This window comes from Lampetra planeri, chromosome 7 (genome assembly GCF_965212315.1).
Source record: "Lampetra planeri chromosome 7, kcLamPlan1.2.h2, whole genome shotgun sequence".
NCBI lineage: Eukaryota > Metazoa > Chordata > Hyperoartia > Petromyzontiformes > Petromyzontidae > Lampetra > Lampetra planeri.
In genome coordinates, this window is record NC_136113.1 from 15,062,667 (window position 1) to 15,075,698 (window position 13,032).

The window sequence follows — 13,032 nt, forward strand, 5'->3', positions numbered from 1 at the left end:
GGCGCGTAAAACAAAGAGCCCCCGTCACGACTCAAAATAAGCGCGCACGTCGTAGACCCAAGAGGCCCGCGAAACTTGAGGCGCAGACGCCAACGCACGGTTGGCTACGTACGGCGCGAAAGAAGTTCATCGTACGTGCGTACGGTGCGCCGTCCTTCGTGTCTCAGCCCACGTCTTCGGCGTCCCGTTTACAGCTTCGGGGGGCTAAGTCAAATCCATCAACCACGTGGAGCGCCTGAACTACACTGCGAGCGTGTGTATGTTTGTGTGTATGTGTGTGTATGTGTGTGTGTATGTATGAAGCTTCAGGTCTTCTCGGCCACGGTCATTCCCTCCCTTCTCTACGCTTGCGAAACGTGGACCCCCCTAGTGGAGCATCTTCGCCGGTTGGAAACATTTAGGCTGGCCTGCCTACGATCCATCCTGGGTTTAACCAGGCTGGATTGTGTGAGGAGCTCACAAGTCCTTGAAAGATCTGGGCAAAGTCCTATCAGTGAGCTCCTCCGGCAGGCAAGGCTGCGTTGGCTGGGTCATGTAGCCCGCATGCCCAGCCACCGCATGCCTAAACAGCTTTTGTTCGGCCGGATCGAGGGGGCTAAACGGGCGCGGCACGGGCTAGAGAAGAGATGGAGTGATGTGGTACAGGAGGACGTGGAGCTGAGTGGACTTGCCGATGACTGGTACCAGCGGTGTCAAGATCGGCCTCAGTGGAGGAGGCTCGTGAAGGACGCTACTGGGCAGTTGGAGGCAGTCGCCCTCCAACAACAACGGAGGGCGGAGGAGCGACGCTCACAACAACGAGCGGAGCGCTGGGTGGCTAAAGCACAGCAAGTTGGCACAGTAGGGGGCACAGGTGGTGCATCAGCCACTCGTCTCGGTCATCTCGGTCAGTCGACCCGTGGCACCTGGGTCTGCCCCGTGACCTCCTGCCAGCGGGCGTTCGACACTTCACGTGGCCTCAGGGTGCACATGGCCTGGCACAAGCGTCGTGGTGACGTCACCGCCACTTAGTGGCGAATGGCGGTTGTTGTTGTGTATGTATTTGTGGGGAGCGGTGGTGTAGCGGTTAGCGCGCTGCGCTATGAACCTGGCGACCCGGGTTCGATTCCCGCTCACGGCCAACACCAGTGACGATTATCTGAACCGGTCCTGGGCCTCCACTAGGTCGACTCAGCCTGAAATGAGTACTCGGTGCGGTGTGTAAACATCGCCACTGGGGAGACAAAGGCGGTCGGGCGTGGTGCTGGCCACCCACCCCCTTGTTCGTGTACCGTTCCGGCCTTCATAGGTGCTCGCTAACAGCACTTGCCCCTACAGTCTGTTAAGGCTATACGGGGGATTTTTGTCTTTGAATGTGTATTTGTGTGTGTGGAGCGGTAGTGTAGCGGTTCGCGCACTGCGCTACGAACCCGGCGACCCGAGTTCGATTCCCGCTCACGGCCAAAACCGGTGACGATTCATCTGAACTGATCCTCGGCCTCCCCTAGGTCGACTCAGGCCTCGGTGCGGTGTGTAAACGTCGCCACTGGGGAGACAAAGGCGGCCGGGCGTGGTGCCGGTCACCCACCCCCTCGTGTGCCGTACCGGCCTTCATAGGTGCTCGCTAACAGCACTTGCCCCAACAGTCTGTCAAAGGCTATACGGGGGATCTGCGTCTGTGATGCTAACGCCAGATTAAAGCCGACGGCGTGTTAGGTGAACATCGTCAATGGGTTTCCTCTCGGCCTCTAATCTCCGCGCGCTTGAAGGGTTAATCTCCCATCGCGGCGGCGGTGGTGGTGGTGATGATGATGATGCTGTTGCCGAGTCAATAATAACAACAACAACAATAAAAGTAATCACATGTGCTCCTCCACCGTGGGGTTTCGTCACTGACGAAGAACATCACGCACACTGCCAAAGTTCGCCAACAACTGTTCTATAAGATGTATATAAATAGTGACATTTTTTCCTTCAAATCATTATTATTTATCGATATAGATGCCAGTTATATGTTCAACAACAACAAAAATACGGCGCTGCATTATTACGTAATAAAATATAAGATGAACCATCACGCGAACTCCGGTGTGATTCTTACAGCAGCAGCGGCAGCAGCAGCAGCAGCAGCGGCTTTTGGCTACTCGGCCGACGGACAAAGGCGGTGGCCACGGCATCGCGTGGCGCTTTCAGATGCGCCGTTTCTGGGGCCGTCGAGAACGCTCTTCCCCTTCCGATATCGGGATGCCAATGAAAGCTACTCAACTTTCAAATCATCGAGATTGAAAACTAATTTCTTTAGCACGGGTTCAGTTCGTTTTCTTTACCCTCCCAGCCGCCCGCACATCCGAGCACGATTTGGCTACGTACGGTGCGAAAGAAGTTAAAACGTACGCTGATAAATGTTTATGACATCGTGACGAGAACCAGTGTGTGGGGCAATTATCGGCGTGGCGAGAGAGAGGTGCCCTACGCGTGATCTGAGACTCCGCGGGTGTATTCATGAAGCGCATTCTCGTTTTCTCTCTCTTTCTGTTTATTATGTAAAGTGTTTATTGAACCCTTGCTTTGTTTTTTTGTGTGTAAAAAATCAAGGAGAAACAATATTCTTCAGGTCCTCGAACAAATGTTAGCTTGTCTCGCAAATGTCTTATTGTTGTTATCGTCGTTTGTTGGTTGGTTGATGGACTCGTTTCAAAACCGCGAATTCAACACACGCAACTCGCCAACCTGCACACACAGGATCGCCTCGTGACATAAACACGCTCTTAAAGATATCATAACTTAAGTGTTTTTTCGCGTGTGTGTGTATGAAAAAAGAACGCGAAACGTTACTATTTTTGCATCTTGTACAATGTCAATTACGAATTCAATCGGACGGTTACACAGACGACACACAGGAGAAAGAGCTAACACGTTTTGCACGACCTATAGGTACTGCGATGTCTGATTTTTTTTAACGAGTGTGTCATTTCCTATCTCACAGTTTTATAATTGCCGTTTTTACATATATATATCCTGGTGTGTTCGTTCGTTTGTTGGTTGGTTGGTTGGCATATCGAAAGAGTTCTTTACAAATCTGTAAACATCGCGCACACTCACAAATCTACAGAGACAAGTGTCAATGTCGCAGTCTCTCGCAAGGGGTTTGCCGGCCCATTCGTTGCAAAGCCGTGTCCATGGTTTTGCTTTACAGTGACATTTTTTGCGTAATCGCTATCATTATTATAATTATAATAATCATCATTATATATAGATATATAGATACATTTCTCACAGTCCTCCTCCCCAACCTCATCATCCATCACCACCACCACCTCCTTCCTCTTCGTCGAATCGCAGTTTTCCTCACCGCCATCACGTGTGGCAGGCAGCGGAGTGTTCAGCACCATCGGCATCATCACCACCATCACCACCACCATCAGTACGCACGCTTCACCACGCCCACTGCTGGGTCTGTATGAGCGCAGGGAACGCGGCAGCGTAGGCCGGGTACGCGGCCGCTCCGTACTGCGCCGCGCCGAAGCGGGACAGGTGGACCGCGGGCTGCGCGGCCGCGCACGCGTACGCGGCCAGACCCGCAGCTGTGCACGGCTTCCCATCGCGCACCAACACGGGCACCGCGACTCGGCGTGGAGACTGCAGAGCGCCACCGCCACCGCCAGCCCCGCTCGAAGATCCGTCCGGGTGCAGCAAAAGGCCACCCACACCGCCACCCACGCCGCAACCCTTCTCGGCTCGAGCGCGCTTCATCTTGTAGCGGTGGTTCTGGAACCAGATCTTCACCTGCGTGGGAGTCAGGCGGATGAGACTGGCCAGGTGTTCTCGCTCGGGCGCCGACAAGTAGCGCTGCTGTCGGAAGCGTCGCTCTAGCTCGTAGGTTTGCGCCTTGCTGAACAGCACTCGTCTCTTGCGCTTCTTGCTGCTGCTGCTGCCGCCGGCTCCCAAGTCGCCTATCGTTCCGCCTCCTCCTCCTCCTCCACCTCCTCCTCCGCCTCCTCCTCCTCCGCCGCCGCTGCTGCAGTTGGAGGCGTCCGTGCTCGCTCCGTCGTGCGGGTCCGGGGACGAGTGCGTCTTCACGGACGGGTGCTGATGACTCCGTGCGCTCGCCGCGTTCAGCCCGTGTACTAAATAATGGGCGCGCGTGCGTGTGTGCGTGCGTAAACATACGCGCGCGCATAAACACACGTGTACACACACACACGTGTGTACACACGTGCGCGCACACGCACACACGCGCAAGGGAGAAATGGACGACAGTCAGCATCGGGTTTTTTGTTGTTGCTGTGTCTTAGTTGTGCATTTGTTGTGTCACAGTTGTCTTTTTGTTGTGTCTTATTTGTGTATTTGTTGTGTCACAGTTGTGTATTAGTTGCGTCTCGGTTGTCTCTTTGTTGTGTCACAGCTGTGTATCTGTTGTGTAGCAACTGTGTGTGTTGTGTAACAACTGTGTATGCCTTCTTGGTTCTTTCGGTAAAGTCACGTAGAAAGGAAATAATAACCCAGCTTAAATATACGCTGCCAAGCTTGGTGGTGTTCATTCAGACGTGTCTTTCCGACAGACCTGTTCTTCACCTGAGGTACGGCTGCTTGCGTTGTGGCCGAAACGTCGTGAGAATTGTATTTTATTATGTTTTATTTTTATTATTTTATGATTTCCCTTCTACATGACTTTACCGAAAGAACCAAGAAGATGAATCCCTGCAGTCACGAAAGCTTTAAATAGAAACTGTGTATGTGTTGCGTTTCGGTTGTCTATTTGTTGTGTCACAGTTGTGTACTTGTTGTTGTGTGCCTCTCTCGCGTGTTCGCGTCCTCTGAACAACAACAACCACAACAACAATGCACGCGGACTGCTTCGATCTGGCGGACAAGGCGATGGGGGAAACGGAGCGATCCGCGGAGTCTCTGCGTCACGTAGCCACGGCGGCCCCCGATCCATATCGCGGGCCGTCTCATCGGGACCACTTTTGCCGACTGACGCGCGTTTATGCGATTTGCCCGACTTGTATTTACACTATCATTACCGCGTCGAGATTCAAGGGCTTTCTTCTTCTTCTATTTAACGAGACGAGAACTCGAGAAACAAAGAGGATTAGTCTCGTCTTCGAGTGTGACTCTGGGTATTAGTCTGTGCGTGTGTGTGTGCGTGTTTCTGCGTGCGCGTGTCTGTGTGCGTGTGTCTGTGTGCGTGTGTCTGTGTGTGTGTGTCTGTGTGCGTGTGCCTGTGTGCGTGTGTCTGTGTGTGTGTGTCTGTGTGCGTGTGTTTGTGTGTGTGTCTGTGTGTGTGTCTGTGCGTGTGTGTCTGTGTGCGTGCGTATTTGACGCGCGCGCAGGAAGCAACTATCAGCGTTAATATAGCAACTCACATTCTGTATATTTATATTCTTTTTTTTTCTTCTTGGTTCTTTCGGTAAAGTCACGTAGAAGGGAAGTAATAAAATAATAAAAATAAAACATAATAAAACATATATTGTAAAAAAAAACAGTTGCATCGTATATTTTGTACGGTAAAGTCCGCGATGAATATGCAATTGAATATTATTCGGCGGATATTTTTGAATCATAGCATTTTGGCAACGTGAGTTTTCATTCAATTTGTTGCAGAGGTTAGCGGCGTTCGTAGCCCCGATCTCGGGGTAAAGTGGCTGCGATATTCGCTACGATTTGGCGGGGTAGCGTCAATCAATCGATGCACGCGAACGGCCAAAGCGCTAAAGTCGCCTCGGGTTAAATCGCCTACTTATCCACGTCGTGAAGCTGCATGCGTGGTCTAAAATAACCTACAGCCGGTGTGAAAAGAAAAAGAAAACATGAAAACCTATCCGTGCATTCGAAACGAATTAACAGGCTCGCAAAATAATATTTTCAAATCTTGATTTTAAGCTTTCGTCTCTGCAGGAATCCATACTCTTTGGTTCATTCGGTAAAGTCACGATTGCTTGTGTTGCGATCGAAACGTCGGGATTCTGTTTTATTTTATTTTATTTCTACCTACGTGGCTTTACCGAAAGAACCAAAGAGTCATATGTTTAACACTGTTAATAAAGTCACGTGAATTTAAGTCGATGTTATCGACAAACTGATGGGCCAATCGACCAAACTCGCGTGTCAACAATGACACGCGTTGAAACTTAACCAAAACAACGTAGACACTTTTCGTCCCATCGATCATCGGACCCACATCTCTCTCTCTCATTTTCTCGACACGTGTGCGATCATCACACGCGCAAGTGTGGCATACACAGGTTACATGTGCACGCTACTCTACTCCACAACCACCCGATTAAACGCAATTGTTGTGCGCACTGCCGCTGCTGCTGCGTTGGCAGTGGTTGCCCAAGCACACTTAACAACAACAACAACTACAAACACTCAACACATTGGTCAATAATGACACTGCCCCCAAAATGAATTATACACACTTGTAACAAGCGACGTCTATGGCGGTTACTACAATTAATTGCAGCTCCCTGGTATGAAGAGGAGCCGTTGCACAAAACGTCGCTTATTATAGATTCGATTCCTCTAAGAGCCAAGCGGTGTTATTGACCAATGCGTTAAGCTTGTGTTCATCGCCTCCCCTGCACACTGACTCCAACATTAGCACACACTAGCAGCTTTAACACAAGCAGTGTCACTAGCAGCTTTAACACAAACAGTGTCACTAGCAGCTTTAACACAAACAGTGTCACTAGCAGCTTTAACACAAACAGTGTCACTAGCAGCTTTAACACAAGCAGTGTCACTAGCAGCTTTAACACAAGCAGTGTCACTAGCAGCTTTAACACAAACAGTGTCACTAGCAGCTTTAACACAAACAGTGTCACTAGCAGCTTTAACACAAACAGTGTCACTAGTAGCTTTAACACAAACAGTGTCACTAGCAGCTTTAACACAAGCAGTGTCACTAGTAGCTTTAACACAAACAGTGTCACTAGTAGCTTTAACACAAACAGTGTCACTAGCAGCTTTAACACAAACAGTGTCACTAGCAGCTTTAACACAAACAGTGTCACTAGCAGCTTTAGCACAAGCAGTGTCACTAGCAGTTTTAGCACAAACAGTGTCACTAGCAGCTTTAGCACAAGCAGTGTCACTAGCAGCTTTAGCACAAGCAGTGTCACTAGCAGCTTTAGCACAAGCAGTGTCACTAGCAGCTTTAGCACAAGCAGTGTCACTAGCAGCTTTAACACAAACAGTGTCACTAGCAGCTTTAACACAAACAGTGTCACTAGCAGCTTTAGCACAAGCAGTGTCACTAGCAGCTTTAGCACAAGCAGTGTCACTAGCAGCTTTAGCACAAGCAGTGTCACTAGCAGCTTTAGCACAAGCAGTGTCACTAGCAGCTTTAACACAAACAGTGTCACTAGCAGCTTTAACACAAACAGTGTCACTAGCAGCTTTAGCACAAGCAGTGTCACTAGCAGCTTTAGCACAAGCAGTGTCACTAGCAGCTTTAGCACAAACAGTGTCACTAGCAGCTTTAGCACAAGCAGTGTCACTAGCAGCTTTAGCACAAGCAGTGTCACTAGCAGCTTTAACACAAGCAGTGTCACTAGTAGCTTTAACACAAGCAGTGTCACTAGCAGCTTTAACACAAGCAGTGTCAATAGCAGCTTTAACACAAGCAGTGTCACTAGCAGCTTTAACACAAACAGTGTCACTAGTAGCTTTAGCACAAGCAGTGTCACTAGCAGCTTTAACACAAGCAGTGTCACTAGCAGCTTTAACACAAACAGTGTCACTAGCAGCTTTAGCACAAGCAGTGTCACTAGCAGCTTTAGCACAAGCAGTGTCACTAGCAGCTTTAGCACAAACAGTGACACTAGTAGCTTTAGCACAAGCAGTGTCACTAGCAGCTTTAGCACAAGCAGTGTCACTAGCAGCTTTAGCACAAACAGTGACACTAGTAGCTTTAGCACAAGCAGTGTCACTAGCAGCTTTAACACAAGCAGTGTCACTAGCAGCTTTAACACAAACAGTGTCACTAGCAGCTTTAACACAAACAGTGTCACTAGCAGCTTTAGCACAAGCAGTGTCACTAGCAGCTTTAACACAAGCAGTGTCACTAGTAGCTTTAGCACAAACAGTGTCACTAGCAGCTTTAGCACAATCAGTGTCACTAGCAGCTTTAGTACAAACAGTGTCACTAGCAGTTTTAGCACAAACAGTGTCACTAGCAGCTTTAGCACAAGCAGTGTCACTAGTAGTTTTAGCACAAGCAGTGTCACTAGCAGCTTTAGCACAAGCAGTGTCACTAGCAGCTTTAGCACAAGCAGTGTCACTAGCAGCTTTAGCACAAGCAGTGTCACTAGCAGCTTTAGCACAAACAGTGTCACTAGCAGTTTTAGCACAAACAGTGTCACTAGCAGCTTTAGCACAAGCAGTGTCACTAGCAGTTTTAGCACAAACAGTGTCACTAGCAGCTTTAGCACAAGCAGTGTCACTAGCAGCTTTAGCACAAGCAGTGTCACTAGCAGTTTTAGCACAAACAGTGTCACTAGCAGCTTTAGCACAAGCAGTGTCACTAGCAGCTTTAGCTCAAGCAGTGTCACTAGCAGCTTTAACACAAGCAGTGTCACTAGCAGCTTTAGCACAAGCAGTGTCACTAGCAGCTTTAGCACAAGCAGTGTCACTAGCAGCTTTAGCTCAAGCAGTGTCACTAGCAGCTTTAGCTCAAGCAGTGTCACTAGCAGCTTTAGCACAAGCAGTGTCACTAGCAGCTTTAGCTCAAGCAGTGTCACTAGCAGCTTTAGCACAAGCAGTGTCACTAGCAGCTTTAGCACAAACAGTGTCACTAGCAGCTTTAGCACAAGCAGTGTCACTAGCAGCTTTAGCACAAGCAGTGTCACTAGCAGCTTTAGCACAAACAGTGTCACTAGCAGCTTTAGCACAAGCAGTGTCACTAGCAGCTTTAGCACAAGCAGTGTCACTAGCAGCTTTAGCACAAACAGTGTCACTAGTAGCTTTAGCACAAGCAGTGTCACTAGCAGCTTTAGCACAAGCAGTGTCACTAGCAGTTTTAGCACAAACAGTGTCAATAGAAGTTTTAGCACAAACAGTGTCAATAGCAGCTTTAGCACAAGCAGTGTCACTAGCAGTTTTAGCACAAGCAGTGTCACTAGCAGCTTTAACACAAACAGTGTCACTGGCAACTTTAGCACAAGCAGTGTCACTAGCAGTTTTAGCACAAGCAGTGACACTGGCAACTTTAGCACAAGCAGTGTCACTAGCAGCTTTAACACAAACAGTGTCACTGGCAACTTTAGCACAAGCAGTGTCACTAGCAGCTTTAACACAAACAGTGTCACTAGCAGCTTTAACACAAGCAGTGTCACTAGCAGCTTTAGCACAAGCAGTGTCACTAGCAGCTTTAACACAAACAGTGTCACTGGCAACTTTAGCACAAGCAGTGTCACTAGCAGCTTTAGCACAAGCAGTGTCACTAGCAGCTTTAACACAAGCAGTGTCACTAGCAGCTTTAACACAAGCAGTGTCACTAGCAGCTTTAACACAAACAGTGTCACTGGCAACTTTAGCACAAGCAGTGTCACTAGCAGCTTTAACACAAACAGTGTCACTAGCAGCTTTAGCACAATCAGTGTCACTAGCAGCTTTAGCACAAGCAGTGTCACTAGCAGCTTTAACACAAACAGTGTCACTGGCAACTTTAGCACAAGCAGTGTCACTAGCAGCTTTAACACAAACAGTGTCACTAGCAGCTTTAGCACAATCAGTGTCACTAGCAGCTTTAACACAAACAGTGTCACTAGCAGTTTTAACACAATCAGTGGCACTAGCAGCTTTAACACAATCAGTGTCACTAGCAGCTTTAACACAACCAGTGTCACTAGCAGCTTTAACACAAACAGTGTCACTAGCAGCTTTAACACAATCAGTGTCACTAGCAGCTTTAGCACAATCAGTGTCACTAACAGCTTTAACACAAACAGTGTCACTAGCAGCTTTAGCACAAGGAGTGTCACTAGCAGCTTTAAGACAAGCAGTGACACTGACAGCTTTAACACAAACAGTGTCACTAGCAGCTTTAGCACAAAGAGGCACACTTGTAACTTTAACACAATCAGTCACTCCAGTATATTTGGCACAAGCAGTCGCGCCGGCAGTGTCGACACCAACAACCCAGCAGCGGCGCGGGCAAGCGGCGCTGAAGTCGGCACGCGTGTTGCGGAGTGGGGTGGTGATGGTGTAGGTGTTGGGGGTGAGAAGTAGTAGTAGGAGCAGAGAGACTCACGCGAGTATTGAAGTCCCTCGGCGGTGGCTAGCCAGCGGGTGTAGGGGTTCTCTCCCGCGTCGAAGTACGGCCTGGCAAGAGCAAGTGTCGGGCCCGGAGCCGGCGGGCAGCGCGGCTCTCGGCGTGGCTCAACGATGCACGACTCCGACTCGCCCTCCGTGGCGCTGTCCTCTGTGGCGGTGTCTTCCTCCTTCGAGTCGGGTAAATCCAAGATGTCCCGCACGGAAAAACTCGTCTTGGTAATTGTCGCCGACATGATTTGGCGTGTTGTATGAACGTGTTGTTTTTGGATGTTTTGGATGTCGTTGTTGTTGTTTTGTTCAAGATATGGTCACCCGCTGGAGACTGAATTGACGACAACGAACACAACAAACACGGATCCAGGAGGCAAAGCTGTCCCAGAGTCGCCCCGGCACACGGACGGAGAGTTTGGGCGATTGTTTGATAAGCAGCTTGTAAATGTGCGCGGTAATGTTTTTGTTGTTGCTATTGTTGTCTTGATATTGTTGCTACGATTATTACTGTCATCACGAGAATTAGACAGTGGCGATGATGATGATGATGATGTTAGTTGTACGAATGACTGTCGTCAGCTTTTTGCAGATGTCGATATCGGCGTTGTCGCAATGATGCATTGATTTGCCGCTGCTGTTGTTGCCGTTCTTTAATGGGTTTCAATAAGTGCTATTCTAAATACACGGCGTGTTAAGCAGTGCCCCTTGGCGCCTGCTCGTGGGCAAAGAGCCGCCTATAAAACTCGAATTAGCCCCGGCGCAGACGCGGTTACTAACGCGACGTGGAACGCGGGCAGCGTGCTCGGGACATGCAGCAGCAGTGGCAGCAGCAGCAGCAGCGGCATCATTTCGGCTGCGTCTTGACGCGCGCACGACTCCTCGCCAACCCGCCCGAGCGATGCTTTGGCAGCAACAACAGCGGACAGCAGCAGCAGCAGCCACAACAACAGTCGCTTCGTAGCTGCAGGTTGCGGCGGCGGCGGTGGGGGGGGGGGTGCGAGATGGGTGGCGCGGGCGTTTCCACGTCGCCCGGATCGACCACGTCGCGTGTCGTGCGTCGGCTGTGACTGCGAACGGGCCTCGGCGCGACTCCCTAGGTAAGAAGAGCAAAGGGGAGGTCGTACAGATGTGGGCGGGTTCTCGCTCGAGTCAAGTGGTGGTGGGGGGGGGGAAGCTGCGAGTTGACTCCGGGAAATGGCGTGCGATTGTCACCGCAACCGATGGAGTGCTTCGTCCGCAACGACAACCACATCGCGCTGCGCCGTGACAATGGCGAGGAGCGTGGGCTACCGGGGGAATCATTTGCATACAAAGATTTGGTAGCCCCCCCTCACTTCTCTCTCTCTATCACCCCCCCCTACCCAGCCACCACCACCACCACCTCCTACGACTTCGACCACTTCGCCCACCTCCACCGCACCAACGCAGCGTTCCCTAACCGCCAACCTCCCACCACCACCACAACAACAACAACCCACTCAAATCCACCAACCCCTCCAATCCTCCACCGCCTGTAGCCGCCTCCTTCTAAAGACTAAAGCGTTGTCACAAAAGCCCCGCCCCCACTTAGATTTATGAGTTTAGTGTCAACAATTAGACCGCGGTCGTGTCCACGGTGGTGCTGCAGCATTGAAGCTGAAATTCGCCACGGTTTTTCCGAGGCTCGCGCGAGCGTAACGGGTCGTTGTTTATTTTTTTTAAATCTCTCTCTCTCTCGCTTTCTCTCACTTTACGTTGCATCGTGGCATTGCCTGCGTGTTGTTGAGTCTTTTTGTTTGTTTGTTTTCGATTGATATAGTTGCAGTATTTATCCCGAAACTTATTGCAGCGGCACACACAGACAGACACGAAGGGCTCCGTGCTCCGCGCGGCTGCGGGTGACGTTCATCAAAGTGGAACGGCGGCGATCGCTACACGCGAGGACGTTTGTCTGAGTGGTGTAGCACTGACATAATTCACGTGCGGGTTGACCTGGACATGTCACGGCAGATACGCGGGCTGCCACGCCGCTGTTGTGCGCAAGGCGTCAACGTTAGAGGCGATATTCGTTGCACCGCCAACGCTGTATGAATGCACTGAGTGTTGAATCGCCACATTATATTTCGCAATTGCATAGTATACATACACGAAATATCTTACTTTACTGGAACGATATGCAGTATCTTTATATATGTATATGTGTTTGTAGTTCTGCGTGTAATATTTTTTTAGCGAGTATGTACATGTAAAATTACGTCTATTATGGGTTTTTAAAAACATGTTTACATATATTTAGCAATTTAACATTCGCATCTGTAAACAAATTAAACATATTTACGCTTTCATTTATTGCATCGGAAACAAGCCGCTTGTAATTACGTTGAATAATCTGCGAGTCTCAGTGGCAGATGCTGATATCACATTTTTCAACGTGTGTTTGTTTATTTATTTGTTCGCGTCTTATACATATACAAATATCCCCTATATAGCCTTAATAGACTGTTGGGGCAAGTGCTGTTAGCGAGTCGCACCTATGAAGGCCGCCACGGCACACGAGAGGGTGGGTGGCCAGCACCACGCCCGACCGCCTTTGTCTCCCCCAGTGGCGATGTTTACACACCGTATCAGGTACTCATTTGAGGCTGAGTCGACCTAGGGGAGGCCCACGACCGGTTCAGATAATCGTTACTGGTGTTGGTGGCCGTGAGCGGGAATTGAACTCGGGTCGCTAGGTTCGTAGCGAGGCATGCTGACGTTATACTACCGCTTCCTCCTGTATACATGGTGTGTACACACATATAT

The 13,032-nt window shown here is 49.7% G+C and overlaps 1 protein-coding gene across 1 annotated transcript; it reads right to left on the bottom strand.

Moving 5' to 3' along the window:
• Positions 1-2,497: 2,497 nt before the first annotated feature.
• On the bottom strand, positions 2,498-11,302 carry NKX2-2 (NK2 homeobox 2). The gene is made up of 2 exons (XM_078596506.1): positions 10,238-11,302; positions 2,498-4,106 (listed from the first exon to the last, which is right to left on the bottom strand). The coding sequence occupies exons 1-2, from the start codon at positions 10,491-10,493 to the stop codon at positions 3,415-3,417; spliced, it is 948 nt and encodes a 315-aa protein (XP_078452632.1). The 5' UTR covers positions 10,494-11,302; the 3' UTR covers positions 2,498-3,414.
• Between the last annotated feature and the right edge of the window lie 1,730 nt (positions 11,303-13,032).